Below are 22617 nucleotides of genomic sequence, written 5' to 3' on the forward strand. Positions count from 1 at the left end.
TTCAAAGCTTTAGTTACTTGAGGACATAAGTTTTCTTGATCACTTCCAAGTTTTAACGTGCACCTCCAGGCCCCTTTAACCAGCTTTGCTTTGCTTTTTGTTTACTATGTTTGGATTCTCTATAGATGATTTCCTTTGAGTGGTCTTGTTACCTATTTTTGTAAGATTTTGATCATTTTCTAAGCATCTATATCTTTTTTCTCTCCCTCTGCCCCGCCCCTTCTTTAATGAGAAGAGATACCTGTTTCCTGGCCTGCTTAGAATTGCTCATTAATCTTTATTTCACACAATTTTTAACAGAGGGCCAAGGGGATTGGGCACAGCCTTTTGCTACAGAAGCTCTTGTCTTATTTCTTTTGCCCTCGGTCTTTGCTCTTTCTGGACTAAAACTGTGCAGGCTACCTATGTAATTGTAAGAATTTTATTAAGAATTATATTAAGAATTGGGTCTTTTTACTTATACTTTGTGTTCAGGGTGGTGATTTATTTAGACAGCATGTTAAAAAAGAGAAACCACCAGGGTGCGCCTGGCTGGCTCAGTTGGTGAAGCATGCAACTCTTGATCTCAGGGTTATGAGTTCAAGCCCCATGTTGGGTATAGAGATTACTTAAAAATAAAATCTTAAAAAGAAGAGAGAAACCATTAAGCACTCCCATGAATTTATTTCTTATTAATTTAAATTTTTATACAAGCAACATGAACAGAAAATTAGAAAATGCAGGTGAGCAAATAAAGAGAAAAACAGAAACTGCCTAAATTTTCACTCTCAGGTATAGCGACTATTTAATAATTGGTTCTATAGCCTTATAGATACCTTCTATGTAGATAAATCTTTTCTAAAAATGGGATTAAATTTAATAAATTATTTTATAACCTGATTTAATACTTCACGTAGCATAAATATTTGTCTACGTCATTAAGGAAAGAAAATAATAGGAAACATAGAACTTACTACATGCCAGGCGCTAGATTAAGTGTTTCATACATATTAGCCTCACAACATGCTACGTGTTGGGTAGCATGATTACTCCCATTTTATAGATAAAACAGCTGAGGCACAGAGAGATGAGGTAAATTGCCTAAGGTCATATAGCTATAATAAATGACAGTACTAGGTCTGGAACCTAGACTACCGCTAGCTGCAGAGGCCGTGCTCTGGACCACAAAGCTCTGACCCACACTGTTATTTTCCATGGCTATGTTATATGATCATTTACCTAACCACTTCCTTCTTTCTGGGCTTTTGGATCCACTGTTGTACACAAAACAGCAATGAAAACCTCGTTCATGTATTCATCTTTGTATGTGTGCTCATTTACTACCCCAGGCTAAATCCCCACGGATAGAATTGCTGGCTGGGTCCAGGAGTTGGGATACCTATTAGTGTTTTAAGCACTATATTTCCTATGTCTCTTTGACCCTTATAAATTCATTGTTCTTTTCCAAAATCATATACCTGTCTTTTGGATTCAGCGATAATTTTTTTTTTTTCCTTAAACATGAAGCTTCTTCTCTTCTACTTCCTCTCCCTTCCTTCTGCATCATGCCCATTTCTCGAAAATGTTTCACAAAGTAATACACTTTCCCAAAGCCTTAGGCTTTATGTTGTCAGCACTTCCAGTACCTTCCACCTCCTGCACTGTAACTCTTCGATGGGGTCAGGTACACAGATGAAATACTGCCCACCCTTTGGCTTGATGTCAGTCCTTCATATGGCTATTTTTTTTTCCTTTTCCCTGCTTTATTACTTCTTTCCAGATTCACAAGAATTGAAGTAGCAAACCTGCTTCACGGCATGTTTTTTTTCTTGACTCAATACATGCAAATGAGGGTGGGCTGCCTGGCAAGGATGACTGATGTGTTCGAAGCCTGGAAGATAGAGTTTCCTGCTCTCATCCCACCTTGGCCTCCACTCCTTGTATGACCTTGAGAAAGCCACTTAATCATTCTGCGTTTCATTTTCCTCATTTGGCAAATGAGGAGGGTGAACTAGATGACCTAGAAAGCCTATTCCCAGTTTGAAAAAAAAAAAAAAAGTGTCAGGCTATCCCAGAGTAAAGTAGAGCTTTGAGAAATATTGTTTGAAACTGGGGCGAATGTGCAAGTTGGTGGAGCAGCGTTGGAGGCCGCTAAAGATTTGTTTCAGCGTATTAAAAATATTTTGTGCCTTGTCTCTTAACCAAGGTTTCCTAACAGTGTGCTTTAGTGGTTTCTGAAACATGTCTCTAAGACCAAGGTAATTATAGTTGTTCCACTGAAGCATGACAAATGGCCTCTCACTTTGAATTCTTTAATGGGAAAGAAAAACCTTCCATGACAACAGCACTGGAACTTAATTACAGGCTCTAGATCCAGGGGCAAGACTAGAGATGGCCATGGCTGGGGTCAAGGGACAGAAGACAGCCTGGGAAGAACCGGGACAGGGCAATGTAACAATGACAACATCAGTGGAGCTACATCAAGAACTTGCTATTTGCCAGGCGCTGTCCCAAGAACTTGAGATGTGGGGGGTCTCATTCAGTTCCCACAGTGACCCTAAGAGATAGGTGATGAGGTAGGCACTTTGACTTCTCTTTTACAGCGATGAGTATTGGGAGGCTTAAAGAATTTAAGTAACCCGATTCAAGTTATTGTGGGAGGTAAAATTTGAACCTTGAGGCTTCTCGTACGTCACACAGGCTTTTTGAATATGTGTTACATGCCAGGCGCCCTTCTCAGGCCTGGAGATGCACCAGTGAATGAAGTTCCTGCTTGTATGGAGTTGGGCTATTCGTGGGATGAGCCCAGTAATAACAAGCCAACAAATCGATAAATAATTTCAGGTGGCAATAAATGCGATGAAGGAGAGTGCCGAGAGCTAGGGGTAGGCTACTTTACACAAGATTGTCAGGGGAGGCCCCCGGGAGGTGACCTGTGAGCCAAGCCCTACATAATGGAGGAAGTCAGCCATGCAAAGATGTATCAGAAAGCATTTTATGTGGACCATCCACAAGAGCAGTGGCTGGGGGCTCGGAAGAGCATGGCTTGCTCTGGGAACAGGGAGAAAGTTAGCCTTTCTGGGGGAGTGTAGAAGGGCAAAATGTCTGCAGAGATGTCAAAGAGGTGGACAGGCACCAGATGACCCAAGACCTTGAAGGCCACAGCAAGAGGTTTGTATCTCTTATTCCAAATGCAGAAGGAAGACACTGCAGAATGTCCAGCAGGGGCGTATTGTGATCTCTGGTCTCTGTAGGGGGCCTTCTTCACGTCTCCATAATACCGCTAACGCGAACAACTGGCAAGGGGTAGATTGTTTCTGTAGCAGGCAGGGCAGCCTCAGCAAAAGTTATCAAGTTGGGAGTCAGTGTTTCAGATGAAACAAAATTCTGGGTTTTTCACAAAACAGCCAGATTGTGATGGACAGGGAGGGATCCTTGAGTCTAAGCTTTTGACTTCAGTCAAGAAGACCGTAGGAGACCCAAGGAGAGCATCTGAGCTATCCTTAAAACCTGCGTAAAGGAGATTCCTTCTCTTTGGGGACCTTCCCTTAATAGGCAGAGACTGGCATTCTAGGCACTGAACATTCTTGACCACTTCTTGGTCTGGGGATTGTGCTCTCGCCTCAGAGAACAAATCTCATCCAGAAGAGTAAGACGTTAGAGCTTCATTGTAGATGACATCTCGGAGATTTACATTTCTATGCGATCTGGTCACCCTGGTGATCTAGTGGTGAGGATTCAACACTCTCTATGCAATCTCGTGTGTGTGTGTGTGTGTGTGTGTGTGTGTGTGTGTGTGTGTGTTTATCTTTGAAAAATATTTTTGAAAATGCCCTCAACATTTTAACATACAGGACCTGGCTTTTCTGGTGAGGTGGCATTGTATGGATGTTTCTATTTTATTGTAAACTCAGCAACTTGATTTATTTTATTTGGGTGCTTTTTATAAACAAATACCCCTTACAATTTAATTCATTGAAACTTAATAAAATTTAATTAATTTAATACAATTTAATTCATTAAAATTGGTTTCTGTCATATATAGAGTGAAATTAGTGGCTTGTTTGGGTTAAAAGCTCACTATTCTAAGATATTGTTCTACTTTGGCAAAACTATTAAGAATGTCACTTTTATCGGCAAACCAAGTTTGAATAAGAACACAAACCATTATTAATGCACTGTATTTGTGTGTGCACTTACGTGGCTGATTATTCATAGATAGGTTCTTGGCAATGTGGGCCTAACGATACAGATTTATGTGAATGAAAACTACATTCAGAGGCATTTAGTTGCCTCTGTGATCAGGTGGGCCCCAGAGAGCAAGACATTAATTGTGAAAGAATTTAATTTAAGCTACACAACTGTAATTAAGTAGGATTTGGGGAAGTTCACCACTCTTGAGTTAGTTTTTATATAAATAGCGTATTTGTTTCTCAGGAAAAATTCTCAAACTATCTCCATGCATGAGGTTAGAGAATTTCTGGTCCTTGGCATGAAACTCGTTGGTGACAGTAGCATAAGGACAAGGGCAGTGGGAGGATGGCTGTGTGATACCTTGGGGGTGCAGGATGACAAGAACAGTTTCCTCGTAAAAGGTGCCGAATTCGAGGACTTTTAATGTTCCCTCCAGCTCGGTGTTCTGTGATTTGAGGGAAAGGATTCTCCCCTCTGGCTGCTTAAGTTACCAATGTTTTACCAAGGCCTTAGCTACATGCTCAGGAAGGCTGTAAGAACTCCATCACAATTATAAATTCAGCTGTCAGCACTGGGATTGTTGAATCGACTGAACAAGCAGATTTTTCTCCCATTGTCTGTTTTCTAGATTGATGAATAACAATTTCATCCTCTCCATTTTATTGTAACTCTTTCACTCTGACACTTCTGATTGCTGAGAGGTGTTCTAGAAATTTCCTAAGTCACACACTGGAATAAATTCAAGGAGATAATGCGATTCCAATTGAATCATCAGGGTCTCTGCTGTCAGACCCAGTCATTTTAGGAGTTCAGTTGGTTGAGTTGCACAACTTCCCAGATTTAATATTACATACTTGCCCCTTTACGTCTTGCCCTCAAGTCTTAATAAATGGGCTAAAGGTCTGATGGGAAACTGTGAGATAAATTATATGTTTATTATGCCAAGTTAAGTAAATACTCTTTGAAAGGATTACTGGAGGGTACAATCAAGTTAATTGCTTTAAAAATCTTTTTTGATTTACTGGGCTCTATGAAAATGGTTAAGCAATTGATTTCTGTCATGGTAAGTGATCTAAAGAGAGTGCTGTTGGGTCCACAAGGGTTGCCATGTACATTTCCTCCCTCATGGCTGGAACTGTCCCATAAATGAGCAGAGAGGGCCCCCTGGGACCAGAATGCAAGTACTACTGACAGACTGTTGTTCCTCCGAAGGAGACACATGTTGACAGTTTGACGTTCAGGCTGACAGATTGATTTTTTTTTTTTTCCCTTTTTTATTCTAGATGCTGAAGAATACCAGCCTCCAATATGGAAATCGTACTGTGAGTATTTGAAATGAGAATCTCTTCAGATGTCTTCAGTGGCCTGCCTTTTGAACAATTCTTGCCTTTGATTTAATGAACACAAGCAGTCCCGCATCACAGCACTGAAAACCCAAATCTTGCTTTTTCCGCTAAGGAAGAAGTCACAGCGAACTGCACAGCCCTCTCCCTTGGCCAGGACCCTCAAGATGCGGGGCTCGAACTCATGGACCACGAGATCATGACCTGAGCCGAAGTCGGACGCCCAACCGACCGAGCCCCTTTCCTTTCCCTTTTTGCAGAGTTGCTCAGCAAGGATGAATGTGTTGACTTCCATGAAGTACATTCTTCGCTGATCATCCTATAGTTGTAGTATCATATGACATTTACCGCAAAGAATATTAACAGATGGCAAAGAACTGTTTGGGCACTACAGGTGATGCCTTTGAAACAGAGGTCGTATCTGGTCATCAGTCAACAGTTCAGTTCCCTTCATGAAGGCAGGCAGTTGTCATCACATCGAGTTCATTTTCTCTTATTTTCTCTCTCCTTAGTATCATCTGCCTAAGTGATTCTCCAGCAAGTGAGGGGAGGCATGTGCTCGGTTGGAAACCCACCGTGCCGACAGCCCGGGGACACATGTCCTTGTTTGGGCTCTGATTCTGCACAGCAACCATAAGAATAATTATTATCATCGTTATCGATGCCACCGTTGTTTCTACCACCCGTGAGAGCTGCCCTGTGCTGGCCACTGTGCCAGCTGTGTGCCTGAACTCTCACATTCTCACCACAGCCCTAAGCGATAGCTGCCATTATTATCCTGTTTCACATGCAAGGAAACCACAGCTCAGGGAGGTTCAGTAACTTAGCATATGTTCTCCATCTCTGAGCACATCGGACTGGCATTCAGGGTGGAACCCAGAAGCAAGTCTGACCCCCAGCCTGCAAGTTTTCATGATTGTTTTCCTTCCACTCAAAATGTCCTACCTAAGTATACATGCACACACACATATACGCACATGCCTGTATCTCTCTCTCTCTCTGTTACAGAAGCAATACACAGCTGCATAAGAGAAACATTACAAAATACACAAGGTTGAGCGTGAATTTTTTCCTAATTGACAAGCCAGCCCCACCCCGGATTCCGTGTCTCTTTCCTGCCTCCCAGGAGCCGACCTCGGTCAGTTTTGGAAACCGCATCCTTCCAAGTGTTCAAAATACACACGGCTAACGTTAAGACATTTTTGCTGTTGTTCCCTTTTGAGAAAAATGGCGCTTATGCTGTACTTGGTGTCCTTCAGCTTGCTTGTTTCACTTCACAAATACCTTGTTTTTATCTTTCCATGTCAGCATATATAGAGGCACCTCATTCTTTATTACATGAGTCTGTTCTTCCATCTGTGAAATAAAGGGGCTGTGCCGGGTCTCCAAGGGCCCTTCCAGTCTAATGTTCTGCACTCTGATCTTCTATTTTAAAAGGCAGCGCTAATGACTTAGTAATTGGATGTTTTTGTTTGTTTGTTTCCTAATGGAGTGTGAAGAACTCTGACAGTAAATCAACAAAATATCTGTAGTGAGAGGCGCTGGGTGTTCCATGACTTACTGTGCTTTGCACACTGCTTTGCACACAGCCTTGCATACATTAACTAGCCGATAAATATTTGTGGAGCGAATGCCACCGCAGAGAGCTTTACGGAAGCAAAAAGATGGCATTGGCTCAAATTCATTTCGCCTTTTGCTAAGAGGCCTTGGGCCACCCAATATATCTCTTAAAAGTGCTTCTGAGTCCTAAGGAAGGTGGAAAACACGTTGCTAATTATATGTTTACACTATCAATTTCACCCTAGTGTGTCGGTTTTGAGTCTGGTTTGGGGGTCTAACCCAAGTCGTGCTTTTTTTTTTTCATTTGCTCTGAAATCATACAACTTTCGACACAGAAGGGATAGCTGAGGCCGTTTAACACAAACCTAATGGCATATATGAAATTGCTCTTTATTACGCCCAGCTAATAGTCATCCCGGCTCTATTTGAGGGCCTCTAGTGATGTATAACTCTAAAACTGAGGGGAGTAATGCCACCAGATGTGCCGTCGACATCATCAAAACCACACTGCCTGAATCTATCCAGAGCATCACTGAGCAAGAGCTCTTTTGGCTGTCCTGGACCCATAAATTATTTGACTTTGGGTGCTGGGCCACTCCTAAGCTCACCGACAGTATTATCCCCAAGCTCATGCTACTCTATCTTATTCCCAAGACTACTATCCACTCATATGGTCTTTCAGCAAACATGCAGGCAAGACCTTTTGCGTGTCAGAGAACAAGGTTTAGGAATCAAAAATGACTACCTTGTGACCCCTACTTTTCTCCAATGTGTGGTCTTGTAAGGGAGAAGATATAAAGCGATTAACTTAAAATGCAAATGGCTTCAGTCATAATATCCTCCTCTTCCACCGCCTGAGATTAGAGAAGACTGTATAGGAGGGGTTAACTTTGTATATGAGTCTTCAAAGATGAATCGGAAAAGGAATCTTAGGGCCTTGCAGGGCTTCACGAGATCCTTTTTAAAATCCACATATGCCAGGGGCGGCCGGATGACTCCGTTGGTTAAGTGTGTGGGTCTTGATCTCTGTTCAGATCTTGATCTCAGGGTCATGAGTTCAAGCCCCACATTGGGCTCCATGCTGGGCCTGGAGTCTACTTAAAAAAAATTCAAATATGCTAAACCTGTAGCATTTTCCTGATCTGAAAGTCCAAAAAATTTCAGAGCATGAAATTTGCTTGGTTTTAAATAACCTGTTGTTAAATCCATTTTGAACCTGAGGAACCACCGAGGCCTTTTCTGTGAAATGTTCACAAACAGTCCTTTGAAAGATAATTTTAGGTATTGATGTCAAGCTCATTAGCATAGCATTTATGGAATGCACATTTTCCCATCACGCACACTTTTTTTTTTTTTTTAACTCTAGTGACTTTTGGTACTTTTAAGTTGCTCCTCTATTTACTGAAGGCAGTACATTTTTGCCATATTATAGGACTTGGTTCTAAAAATGTGATTTTTAATTGGTGTAGAAGTATATAGGTATGTCTTTTATTGCTGATTACTGGACATTAATTTTGACTTACTTGGTATCAGATTCTTATCATGAGGCATTAGTCCCCATTATGACATTATGCCTAAAAGAAAATTAGCTTACCTGATAATAACACACTTTAAAAAGTGATTTCTAAGGTTTTTTTTTTTTTTAATTTTTTTTTTTTCAACGTTTATTTATTTTTGGGACAGAGAGAGACAGAGCATGAACAGGGGAGGGGCAGAGAGAGAGGGAGACACAGAATGGGAAACAGGCTCCAGGCTCTGAGCCATCAGCCCAGAGCCTGACGCGGGGCTCGAACTCCCGGACCGCGAGATCGTGACCTGGCTGAAGTCGGACGCTTAACCGACTGCGCCACCCAGGCGCCCCTCTAAGGTTTTTTTAAAAATGTTTATTTATTTTTGAGAAGGAGAGAGTGCACAAGCGGGGGAGGGGCGGAGAGAGAGGGAGACACAGACTCCGAAGCAGGGCTGATAGCTCAGAGCCCGATGCGGGGCTCGAACCCATGAACCGTGAGACCATGACCTGAGCTGAAGTCAGATGGTCAACTGACTGAGCCACCCAGGTGCCCCGATTTCTAAGTTTTAATGCTAATTGCGATGCTCTTAGATGGAGGTAACAGAATATTCCACTCCATCACATTCAATGACTTAAGCAAAAGGTCCAGGGACTTATTCCAGCAGCTCAAGCCACATAGGCAGTTGTGTATCTCTTCCTTTCTTGGCTCTGCTTTTCAGGTTGGGCATCACTATTTGGAGGCTCTCTCTTTGTGATCCCAGATAGCTACCAACAGCATCAGGACTACCTCCCCTATTCAAGAGCAGCAGGCAGACAGTTTACTTTCCGGACACCTTTAGCAAAGACTTAGAACCGAGTCTCAGCCCTGACCGACTTGCGTTACCCGTTCTCAACTCCATCATTATGGTCAAAGAGTTGAATGTGCTGCTCACCTGAACCAGTCAAGGACCAACCGTCTGTAATCCACATAACTGGAAAATTTGGAGGACTGTTAGAATGGAAAAGATGGAAATGGATGTGGGGAAGGCAACCACAAATGTCTGGCTTAGAAATTTAGAGGAATAGGAACCTTAGAAATCAGCTCCCTCCATATTTTATTGAAAGTAGATTGTGCATTCATTCATGTATCACTCATTCAGCCAATACATATTAAGTCTTTGCTCTAAGCCAAACACTGTGCTTCGAGTTGTGAGGCCATGAGAATCGATCAGCCTGGGTCTTGAGTCAGAACCGTGATGTCACATGATTTTCCTTAACTACCGCTCCCCTCCCTTTCTCGGAACCTAATGCTACCACTTAACTGGGCTTGTCTTGGGACAAGAATAATATTGTCCCAAAGTATCATGTATCTGCAGCTAGTCCTTGATATTCACGATCAGACCCCAAAACAAAGCATTGACGAAGTCATCAAGAAAGCGTTGGTTTCCATTTTCTTAAAAAAAAAAAACAAACAAACTATCTTTAAGTGCACTTAAAAAAATAACAATGAAGCCACGTTCTAAACTTTAAGCTGGAGCCACATGAACTGTATGCCCTAAGCAACAAGTTCACAAGTCCATCTCCCTGAGTATACTCTGAGAGACTTTCTTTTCTAAGAGGCCAAGTGCCAATTAGGCAGCAGATTCTGGTGCCGACAGCTCTCCCAGGAGACCCTCGCGGGCGGTAGGTCAAGCAGTCACGGCTTGTGCCTGTTTTCCTAAAGAGGAGTTGAGAACCTCAAAACCCTGACCCCCTGACCCCCTGCATCGGAATTGCCTGGGGAGAATATTTAGAATAACAGATCCTCAGCCCTAACCCCCAGATTTCTGAATCAGAAGAGTTGGTGGGGGAAATCTGCAATTTATCATACCCCGTCGTTTTTTTCTTTTTCACACTTACACCTGAGACCCTTTCATCATGACGCTACATAGCCTCATCCCCGGGTTTCTCACTGTGCCATTAGACAAGAAAAGAGCTCGGTCCACATTAAGTCTGGACATTCTGCCAGTGAGGCAGGTTGGAGGTGAGGTTAAGCCAAGACGACCTCTAAAACACCTGCTGTTTTCTCACTCGCACCCATGAGTTTTTCCCATGAAGAATGGGAAGGACATGGGCGGTGAGCAGGGTGGCCCTGGCTCAATGTCACAAGCAAATGGCTGGCTTGGCCTCCTGGGTCTTCATGCCCTCTCAATAAAGAAGAAGCTGTTAAGAGGCCATTCCTGCAGGGTCTGTAAGGAGCCAATGGGTGTGGACAGGGCTTCAGTGTCACCCAGGCCACAGGCCTTCCCTTGGCATCCCCAGCAAGTGGGGTGATTACTGTTAGAGAATGAGCCCACTTTTCTTATTGAAGAAAAAGTAAAACATTCTTTCAGTGAGTCCTGGATTTCTCGATGTGCTTCACGTTGCTTGGGAAGCAAGGACTCCTCCACCTCCATGGACCCCAGTGGCCATGCATGCCCCCTGCCAAACAGCTGGTTCCAGTGCGAAGAATTCTCTCAGGTCCTGTAGAGTGCCCAGGGCTGGGGAGTGCCTAGAACATATTTGGAACATTGCTATAGCAGCAAATTCCATCGTATCACCTCCTAGCCCACAGAACCGCCCAAGAAGCGACATACGTTATCGTGTTTTGCTTGTGAAATGTGTTTGTTGAACAACAACAAAAAAGATCCAAGAAGTGACACTTTCAGATGATGTGACATGTTCCAGTTTGTGTTAAATATGCCTCAGAGGTTTTTTTCTTCACGGATGGTTGTTTGGTTGTAGCTAACCTTGAAAACGAGCACCTGAAACCCTTGCTCGAAGCTAAGATAGGATTTAGGGCCCATTTTTTTATAGGGCTACCATTGCTGTTGGTCGCCATCTCATTATCTTTATAGAGACACATTATCCAGATGGGAAACAGGCTTCTGTGCCTATTTGCCAACTTTTGTTGCTTGGAACAGCACCGAACAGATCGGTTCCTGAGACCTGCTCACTGAGAAACAGCGATTGGTCAGTGATGTGTGCTGCCCGGGGACCAGGAAAAAGACCCGGCAGTTCCTGGCTTGAGGGTTTTGCAGGGACTCCCTCAAAGTCGCCCCTGGGTCAGACTGCTCCTGGTTTTGAGATTGGTGAACTATCGCATTGCTCTTTACTAAACCTCAAAGGGTCCTTAGAGGGCACAGCGACCGACTTTACCCTGTCTAGAATGTTCCTTCACCTGTATCCTCTGTGAGTGTTAATGGCGTCTCAATCTCTCATGGTTTCAAGGTCCTTCCCTCAATTCAGTGTATCATTAAGCACTGTCAGTTCTCCTCTGCAATCCATTTACCTTCTTGTCTGACTTTCCACCAGAGGGTTGTCTTAATGCACATTTTCACGATCTCCTTTACGTGGGACTAAAATACTGTTCTCTCTGGATTCCCTGCCTCCAAGGCCCCTCCTCTGATCCTTCTTTCAGTAAGGCAAAGGGCAGTGGCCCCACTCATGGCTGGGTATTAGAGTCTCCAAAGAGCTTTTATAAAAGAAAAACAAACTGGGGGGGGCTTTTCCCCAGAATGTCAGTGAGCATTGCCAGTGCTCAGGCCCTCTCCACCTCCTGCTTTAGGGAACTACTGGCGAGGCTGAAAAATCCCAAACCTTGGGATCTGGAAATCGGGCTTTAAATCTCAATGTCGTCCTGGGGCTTCTTCAAAGCTTGGCATCTCCACTACTTTCTCAGTAAGGGTAATAGTTACCTTGGAAGTTTGTTGGGAAGATTAAATGGGAAGATGTAGATAAGGCGTCTGGCACATAGTAGGTGTCCCTAATTTGGCAACTTGTATTTTCTGGATAGTCTTATCCTTATTATGCTGAAACAGACCAGATCATGTCCTCTCCCTACTCAAAAAATGTAATCGTCACCCCGCTTTCAGACAGAAGAACATCCATGCTCCTTAGCGTGACCTTTAAGATTTAGCTTTATGTGGGGGCGCCTGGGTGGCTCAGTTAAGCGTCCAACTTCGGCTCAGGTCATGATCTCAGTGCATGAGTTCGAACCCCACGTCGGGCTCTGTGCTGACAGCTTGGAGCCTGGAGCCTGCTTCGGATTCTGTGTCTCCCTCCCTCTCTGCCCCTCCCCTGCTCACACCCTGTCTCTCTCTCTCTCTCAAAAATAAATAAACATTAAAAAAAATTTTCTTTAAAACTCAAGAGAAGGGAGAGAGGGTGCCATTTGGGTACCTTGGGAAAGAGCAAGCCAGGTGGAAAGTATAGCAAGTGCAAAGGCCCTGAGGCATAGAAAAACGAGCAGGGCTCTGGACTCAAAAGGATAGCCCGATGCCCCAGGGCAAATATTTAACCGTTCTGTGCTTGTTCCCTCATCTAAAAGATAAGAGTGATAATAATGCAGCATTCTTTTTTCTGATTTCTCCTGAAGATTCAATAAAATACTGTCCCTGGCACATGATAGACACTCGATATGCTGGTTCCCTTCCCTTCTCCCTTTCTCTCCATTTATCATAAAAGCCTCCATATAATGGTGACTGTGGTATATGGCCTATAGCAGATGTTCAAATATTTGCTGATATGAATTACAAAGGCACACTTAGCAACAAATGCTCCTGTCTTACAACATGTATACTTCCTTTTGTCACCTCCAAACGAGGCATTAAGAATGGTGTGCAGCCGGCCGTACTGCCACGTATAATATAACTGTTGGCTTCAAGAGGCATATTGGCAGTGAAAAGAGAGGAGGGGGCAGGATTCTCTGGATGTGGCTTCTGCAATTCCCCTTGGGTCTAACGCTCCGTGATTTTAGGAACTGGCCCTTTTGGGTCCCGTTACACTCATTAATAGCAGCACTGTTGGAAACCAGGTAGTAGGTATTGGGGCTGACTCAAGAGGTATAAAGGATTCCACGCAGCCTCTCCCATGATTTAAGGAGAGCATGGGCATTACTGTGATGGTCAGTGGAACGTCCACAATTATTTGTGTATCTTTGGCCAGTTCTTCCTCGTGTTTTCTCTTTGATGAGAGGCCTTCTCTGTCTCTATCTGCCATACGTGGGTACAGTTGTCCTTAAGTGACACAGGCATTGTCATTAGCCTGGGCAACTCAGCTTGGCAACGTGGCACGTTAAAACGTCTATACGAGGGGCTCCTAGGTGGCGCAGTCGGTTAAGCGTCCGACTTCAGCCAGGTCACTATCTCACGGTCCGTGAGTTCGAGCCCCGCGTCGGGCTCTGGGCTGATGGCTCAGAGCCTGGAGCCTGTTTCCGATTCTGTGTCTCCCTCTCTCTCTGCCCCTCCCCCGTTCATGCTCTGTCTCTCTCTGTCCCAAAAATAAATAAACGTTGAAAAGTGGTCAACAGGGGCGCCTGGGTGGCGCAGTCGGTTGAGCGTCCGACTTCAGCCAGGTCACGATCTCACGGTCCGTGAGTTCGAGCCCCGCGTCAGGCTCTGGGCTGATGGCTCAGAGCCTGGAGCCTGTTTCCGATTCTGTGTCTCCCTCTCTCTCTGCCCCTCCCCCGTTCATGCTCTGTCTCTCTCTGTCCCAAAAATAAATAAACGTTGAAAAGTGGTCAACAGGGGCGCCTGGGTGGCGCAGTCGGTTGAGCGTCCGACTTCAGCCAGGTCACGATCTCACGGTCCGTGAGTTCGAGCCCCGCGTCAGGCTCTGGGCTGATGGCTCGGAGCCTGGAGCCTGTTTCCGATTCTGTGTCTCCCTCTCTCTCTGCCCCTCCCCCATTCATGCTCTGTCTCTCTCTGTCCCAAAAATAAATAAAAAAACGTTGAAAAAAAACAAAAAACAAAAAAAACATCTATACGAGGGTTAGATAGTTTCTTCCTTGTGCAAAAGCTGGGCAGTCTACACTTAATTAGGTAAGAAAATAACCACGTTGAGCTGCAGGCATTGAGAAGCCATAATTACAGAATACATCCCATCATCTCCATCGCTGTTTCCACATGACCATCTGCATCTCAGTTAAAATTTCTTTTTTTATTTTTAGACCTAAGAATAGATCAGAAATTTTTGCTTATCTTACTACATTTTCTAGAAATAGTTTACGTGACTGAATTGTAACTTTTCATACATTTATATGGTCTAAAATTAATTCTTCCTTTTGCAAGATTCTCAGGATAATATCAGCTTGGCTTTCAAAGAGGTAGAGCTCACAGGTACCTGCATAGGGTAGTTTCCTTCTTTTTTTTCTTTTGTCTTTTTTTTTTTAATGTTTATTTTAGAGAGAGAGAGAGAGAGAGCGCAAGAGAGAGTGCACAAGTCGGGGAAGGGCAGAGAGAGAGAGAGAGAGAGAGAGAGAATCCCAAACAATCTCTGAGCTGTCGGTGCAGAGGACGATGCAGGACTTGATCTAATGAGCCACAACATCATGACCCGAGCCAAAATCAAGGGTCTAATACTTAACTAACTGAGCCGCCCAGGCACCTGGGGTAGTTTCCTTCCAAGAAAAATAACCAGACTAGCTGAACAGCAGAAAATCACTCATTGTAATCAGAAAAATCATGGATAATAGGCTGATAAATTTTATTTTTATATACAAACCTGCTTTCCTCCACCCCCAAGCCTGAAAGTCTGTCTTTGAAGCAAGATAGAAGAGGGTTACTATTTCTTAAGATATTGAGGGACCCAAGAAAGAGAAATGACAATGGGTGGGAATTAGTCATGTAGATGGGAATCCCTGGTGATGGGTGGGCCAAGAATGGCACTCATGAAAAGAGAAAGGACTTGGGGTTTTACCCACTCACAGAATCAGTGGTGTCTTTGTACATATCTGTGACATTTCAGAGAATAACACTCCTCTGCTAATGCCAGTCCTTCCCCGATGTGTGAGGAGACATCATGGAAATTCAGGAATCCTATTATGTGATCTTACTGCTTAGATACTCAAAAGTAGAATTCCATTCTTAAAATAGTCAGAAGAATTTTACTCCTACCTTCCAAGAAAGCCATAAAATGAACAATGCCGGTAACAATTATGAAACTAAATTGGCCTTGTAAAAGAATAAAAAAATCAATTTTGCCAGTTTACATCCATGGTAACTCATTTCCATATAAATGATCTGACTTTATTCAGTCTAAAAATGTGCCTGTATCCTTTTTGTTTTATTTTTTGTTTGAAATATTTGCAGTTCTTGAGATATACTTAGGTGGAACTATTTGAAGACATTTTGGTATGTGTTGTAGTTTTCTAATTATAATTATCTTTTTTTTTTTTTTTTTTGGCAGTATATCAGTTACAGCAAGAGGCCCCTCGTCCCAAGAGGATCATTTGTCCTGGGGAGGTCAGTACTCAGCTATTTCCAACACACCTTGTTAAATATGATGAATTGTTAGCACTTTGTTGACATAGGAGGGCTTTCCGGTTTCCTGGGAGTTGATTTACATTACTGTTTGTTAAAGCGTCACCAAATTTAACACCTAAGTAATCTATATTTTGAAATCGGGTGTTATTTGAAAAATATTCACAAACTAATTTGAAATCAGAGGTCTTGTGTTTTTCACCATTGCAGAGGCAAATTAAGCCTCCATTTTTAAAACCCCCAAGACGTGTGTTTTGGTGTTTTCCTTGCTGTTTTGATTCTTTTATCATTTTTTTATTATGGAATGCTTCCAACAGAGAAAACACAGAGAATAATAAATATCTAGGTCCCCTCAACACTCATATGTAACAAACCTTTATGCTCTGTCACATTTACTTGACGTTAAAAAAAAGTCCCTACAAGAAAAGTGACTGTTTTTATTCTTGGAGATAAGCTTAAAAATGTATCAACTCATAAAAATGCTCACCGCCCAGAGAACTGTCCCCAGGCCTCCTTCACTTCTCTTATCGTCTGGGATGCCAGCAAGATTGAAAGGCAGGGCGAAGGTTCTATTTCCTAGTTTTATACTGGCACCAGTTTCTGTAATAGTCAAACTAATATCCTTCACCCAAAGGTCCATGGGTCTTTGCTTATTTTTGATATTACGACTTAGATTAAATATACAGTAGCAGATGCCACTTAAAGTGTCCCATCTGCCTTATTGGGAGGAAAAGGCTCCCATTCCAACACCCTTGAGATTCATCCTTGAACATCAGTGCTTTCTGGCTACAAGACTGACGGGATCTGGTTTTGAACCTGTCTCAAAGACTTCGGTCCGTAGATATCCACACCCAGAGCTGACTTATCACTAGTTAATAAATGTTTCTACATAAAATTTTACTTCTGTGGGATACTGAAATTCATCAACTGATTGTGTCCTGTCATCAACCCTGATGACTTTTGTCCTTTTGTTGTTCAACGATAAAGGAGAATAAGATAAGGAATAAGAAAGGAATAGGGTAAGTACAAAATGTTTAATGAGATGCTTGGAATAGAGTGTCTGGGGAGACAAGTAAGACACAAACTATTAAAAATTCCTCCGATCCTACTTTGCATTTAGTATTTCTCCAGCAGAAAAATCATAGCCCGTGCAGGGAGCTAGAGGGATTCAGACGTCTCCATGAAAAGAATGCTTTGTAAAAGTAAGGACTTTTCCTAGGGGTATCGAGAAGAAGTCTCTAGGCAAAGTTGCGTACCAGAACTTAAAATCTAAAGAGATTGTAAATGCTCATTTGTTCATTTATTCAACAAATATATATGGAAAGTCCACTGTGTTCTGATTTTGATCTAGGTGTTGGGACAGCAAAGAACTTGGCTATTGATACTTGGCATGTCATATCAAAAGAGAACAAAATCATGATGTGTGTAATTAAAGGTCTACTATTTTGCCTCTGCATATGTACGCACGTGTGTGGGTGCATGTGTGTGTGCACGTGTGAGAGGGAGCGCACTTTGCTTCTCAAAATCTTTGGAGCCGTGTCATTTGTCCTCTAAGCCAGGTGGAACGTTAGCAGTGGAGATGGGTAGATTCAGATCAGCTTCACAGCTCTTCCTAGGATTCAGCTGAAACTCTTCAGATGTCCAGCGGGGTCTGAAGGATCCACAAATCTCTTTAATGTTGCACTTGCGTCGGGAGGCAATGCCACAGACCTCTTGGCAAAGCAGAGCTGTGTGCCACAAGCCATCACCGTCTGCTGTCACTCAAGAACATAGCGCATGCGTGGCTTTTTTTTTTTTGTCCTCTTGTCTGTCTTTTGAACCAACTTTTCACCTCCCGACCTTTGTCAGTTTAATTCATTAATAACTTACCTGGTTGATGCTGGACTCATAGCTTGCTTGCCTCTAGAAATTCCACATCCCATTTCTACCATGAAACCTCGCCTGAAATGGATATTCATCAGCTCCATTTCCTCGGCAGGCAGCATGGTACCCGTGCAGCCAGCCAGGTGTCCGGCGGTAAAGGGTCGCGTGTTGCTGGCGGAGCAGGTGCTGCTTGGAGGGACAGTGCCAACTGGAGCGGCTTCAGCTCCCTTGGTCCTCCGGTGTGACAGGAGCTGCAGATCGTTCCTGCCCACGTTGCTTGGCGTCCTGGGACGTGGCCTCCTTCAAGTGAAGGCACGGCCTCCTCTTGGATGCTGTGAAACCGCTGCCTCTGCTACAGGCAGCGTGTGAGCAAATGTCTCTTTGGCCCGTGCCGCACCTGCTTGCTCAGGGGACATGCCTAATGAAGTCAGAAAGCCTTCAGTTAGAGTTATGCGGCCAGAGAGACTGACGCTTTATTAGCACATTTACCTAACGCCGTAAGGGCTATTTCTTTTGAACCGTGAGTTACGATTTTTTTGTCTTTGCCACCTCACCCCTTAGCCAGCTATTAAGAGGCCACGTTTTCCTTCTATATACAGTCCAACTGCCCTCCTTCTTAGTCTTCAGCCTGTCTTCTCCCAGCCACCATGTCCCCGGCAAGCCTGCCCCGCTGTGTTACTCCAGCGTACCCCGTTTCTTTTGTCTCTCTGGTGGCTCGTATCCTCCCGGGCCAGGGGCTCCTCTCAGGTTAGGCTCGTCCCGCTGAATACGATGAGGACTCGCGTGAGAGCACCAGCGGGGTCTGTAGTCACGCAGATACGGAACACTGTTGCTCAAGGGTAAAGACACAGGCCAGCGTGACTTGAACGCTTGCTGGCCGTCAACAGATACCAGCCCCCTAACAGACTTTGCTGGGGACCTAGATGAGTGGAGGGGACCACCGGATTCAGCAGGCAAAATCCAGGGAGCCTTGGGAATGCAGGCAGAGGACCCCAGCTACAGAGTCAGCTGGCCTTGCTTTGGATTCGTGCTGTGCCACTTTCTGATTACTTAACTAGAGCCACGCACTTACTTCCTCAGGGAGATGAAGGTCTACTCTACTCCAAGGGCCAATATCTACTTGGCAGGGTGCTATAAACGGGATATATGTGGTAAGTGTCTAGAATAGGGCTTGGCACATAATAAGTACTCAGTGTTCCCGATTCAAGGCAGATTCAGAAACCTGTGAAGAAGAGGTTCGGATGCGGTCATTAGGGACAGAGTCGGAGCGATGACCGTGTTCTCTGCATGGGAGAGTCCAAAAGACAGGGATCAAGAACAAAGCAAGATGCCTGGATCAGGAATTCAAAACCACCAGGAGAAAAGATACCGAGGATGAGGAACAGAGGGTGTAAGCAGCGAGGGAAATGACGGTTCCCTGCTTTCTCGAGATTCATCGCTGTGAATTCGTATTTATCGAGTAGCCACCGCACTTGGCCCTCTACTAACATTTCCTGAGTGCTCCTTGCCAGGAGATTCAAAACATCTTCTTGTATGCAAAATTCTCTCGCCCTTTCCCACCATTATCTATTGGTCATTTTGAAAGCAGTTCATTGATTACCAAATAGGTGCCTGGGTGGTCAGGAAGGAACTGTGAATGTTGACTCCCAAACGTGTACCTCTAACTAAGACTTCTTCCTGGGCCCCAAACACCTTGTTCCATCTGTCTGCTTGACCTCCTCAAGGAGATGTCCCACCGGCCACCTGTAGTCTAACATTCAAAAGAGAACTGACCCCTCTCCGCCCCGAGACCTAGACTCCTCTCTTCCCACCCTCATCTCTCTCTCTCTCTCTCTCCATTCACCAAACAGGAGCCCAGATCATAATTATTAAATGTAAATCGAACAGCTTCAGTGGCTTCCCGTCGCTCTTAAAATGAAAGCAGGACTCCTTGCTATGCCTGTGGGCCGTGGTGGGGCTCCTGTACGGGTCACCTCCCTGCCTACACCATTCTCCTCGGAGCGCACTGCCCTGCCGCCCGGCTAGCCTCTGCTCCCCTCCATCAAGCCAACCACAACATTGCAACTACAGGATCTTCAGATCCGCCCTTTGCCTGGAATTTTCCAGTGTTCTCTGCATGTCCAGGTTTCAGATCAGAGTTCAGCTAATAACAGAAGCCTTCCCCGAACCCCATGAAAATTAGCACCTGTCCATCGCAGTGTTCTCTCCTGAGCTTCGTGAAGGTGGCTCTAGGTGTTGCTTCGGCAACTGCTTATTGCCACTGGTGATTGTTCTTCTCCTCCTTTGGGGGAGTAAGAGGGAGAGGACACAGGCTGAGTGGTTTAAAAAAAAAAAAAAAAAAAAGGGACTGCCCCAACCATCAGATCTCCTTGGTCGTATCACCCTGTTTATTTTGTTTGTAGCCCTTGATACGCTAATATACTTTCTCTTGTACTTGTCTGCTTGTCACTTCTACGTCTCCCTCCAGGAAAATACATGCTCCAGAGAGTTCATTGGTCTTCATTGCGTGGACTTCCCTAGCATTGAAGCCAGCGCCAAGCTGCAGTGGGCAATCAGTAAATATATGGTAAAATGGGGAAAAAATGGAGACCACTAACATAAGGAATTTGGAATTCTCAAACTATTACTAATAGCATATCAGATTTACCCAATGCTGTTATTAGGGTAGTGACTTGGACTTTTGGCAGATGTTAAGGTTCTTAAACACAGACTAATCTTTTTTTTTCCTGGAATATTCTAAATTTCTTTTGGCCTTTCCAAAAGGCCAACACGTCAAGATTTACTTGCATGACTAATTGAAAGTCAAGCTCTGCTAGAATTACCTAAAGAATATACAAGAAGTAGAAATTCTTTTGTGACTAAGTGATTTGGTGTCATTTATCTTTTTGAAATTGCTGGCGTGAGTATGGAATCATAAAAAGCAATTTCCAAAAAGGGAAATAAAACTGCGTACTATTACTTCAAATTGTTCTCCCCTCTATGCAGCTTTACTTTCTCTCTCTCTTGCCATAGAATAATATATTTTGGAAAGTTTCTTGTTTTTTTTTTTTTTTTTGAATGCAAAAGTGAGTTGTAGAACTGAGGTTTCTAGCATTCATGACCAGAACCAGCTTTTTTTCCTTGATCGGCCAAGTATAGATGATAATGACCAAGCTCAAATTGCGATAACACCTGATTTTACCTGCTAGTGAATTATATTCACTTTGTAAATATCACTTTAAATGCCCCATTTTCTCTAGTTTGGGGTGTCCCTAAATATCTGCCCGTTTCACTTTCTTGTACCTTTATTTGTCAAAATTGTTCTTTTCAGTCTACAAAAGCATTTCACTTTCTCATTATGCTTTTAAAATTTTGATTCACCATACCTGGGCTTTACAGTCTTATAGTCTTGTAGCTTGAGGCATTTATCTTGTCTTAGTCGTATCTGGAAGATCTTAACAAGCCATATTGATTGACCATGTCATTCTCAACTAACTCAGTCCATTTAGAATCTGATTTAAAGTAAACTCAGGAGGTTTTCTACTATTCTACAATCCTCCCCCTTTTCTTATTTTACTCATTGAAAATAAATGTTTTTAAACATATGTGCATTTGGGGGAACATTAAAACTCTACTGACTCAAGACATTTAGACAAGGTACGTCTCTAACATAATGAGATTGATTCTGCAAGCCACAAACAAAAATCAATCCCATTACCTTTTAATTGGCTTAATGTGTAGTGATCAGAAAGCTGTTTCTTCCCTGGTAAGAAATATTTCTGTTCTTCTCATCCTAGACTTTCTCCATTGGTCTCCTTTTTTTCCCCTTCATATTGACACAACCTAGAATAAAGGGCATTTTTCATCCTTATTTCTCCTAAGCTTTTTAGTTCACTCTGTAATGCAGTCAGGCTCTTTTCTTGATATGATTCCATCTTGAGTTTGACTTGCTTCGGTTATAGACCGACCTACTGCAGTAAAGGGGCAAAGCTTTTCAATAAAACCAATGTTAGGGGCGCCTGGGTGGTGCAGTTGGTTGAGCATCCGACTTCAGCTCAGGTCACAGTTGATGATTTCAAGTTGATGATCTCGCAGTTGATGATTTAAAGCCCCGCGTCGGGCTCTGTGCTGAGGGCTCAGAGCCTGGAGCCTCCTTCAGATTCTGTGTCTCCCTCTCTCTCCGCCCTGCCCCTGCTCATGCTCTGTCTCAAAAATAAATAAAATATTTTTTAAAAAATGTTAGAAAAAATTTTAGATAGGTGAGTTTTATTTTTCTAAATACACAACCAAAAATTTGGGGCTTTTTTTTTTTTTAAAGTTCTTATTGACAAGCACTGCCATCTACCAAAATACATAACCCTCCAAAAAAGAAGTCACTCTCTTTAGACTACTTTGAACTGCTTCTAATGTAATGCAGACCCTGCATGTTTGGGCCTATAAATATTTAGTCATTTGCAAGGTGATATCACGAACAGAGGATAAGGGACTCCTGCTACAGAATGCAGAGGCTCAGGGGCTCCGAGCCAAGAGGACAGGTGGGCTGGACTGGAGAGAGCCATCAAAGAACAGTATCTATGCCGAAGCATAAATTGAGGCAAAGGCGGAAGGTCTCTTCTTAAAACCAAACAAGGAAGGTAAAGGGGAGATTAAACAGTGATTGATAATAAAGTAGCATTTCTTGAGAAGCTCCCTTGATCTCTCCGGGTGATTTTTATTTCTGAGAGTCAAACTTGAACGTGTGTATTCCTTGATGCAATTACTTGAGACGACCTTGTGTAATTAGTTGTTTTAGGAAAACAGAACCGCCGATAGCGTCATGGGGTACAACACATGCTCTGTTACCCTTACCTAACCCGTGACAGCCGTTAAGAACCCAACATACGTCACTCGTTGATGAGAGGTGGGAGGGGGGCGGGCCAGACTGCAGCAG

The 22617-nt window shown here is 43.5% G+C and overlaps 1 protein-coding gene and 1 pseudogene across 1 annotated transcript in view; both read left to right on the forward strand.

The window, feature by feature from the left end:
* Nucleotides 1-22617, forward strand: part of CHN2 (chimerin 2) — a 305093-nt gene that overhangs the window by 150147 nt on the left and 132329 nt on the right. The window contains exons 2-3 of the mRNA XM_047094847.1: nucleotides 5457-5495; nucleotides 15772-15827. Of these exons, the coding sequence (XP_046950803.1) occupies nucleotides 5457-5495; nucleotides 15772-15827 (95 nt within the window). The remainder of the gene's footprint in view (nucleotides 1-5456; nucleotides 5496-15771; nucleotides 15828-22617) is intronic.
* Nucleotides 19903-20024, forward strand: LOC124525284 (uncharacterized; annotated as a pseudogene).

This window comes from Lynx rufus, unplaced genomic scaffold, assembly GCF_022079265.1.
Source record: "Lynx rufus isolate CCGP_SWC_20201006 ecotype Redwood Valley unplaced genomic scaffold, mLynRuf1.p SCAF_4, whole genome shotgun sequence".
Lineage (NCBI taxonomy): Eukaryota > Metazoa > Chordata > Mammalia > Carnivora > Felidae > Lynx > Lynx rufus.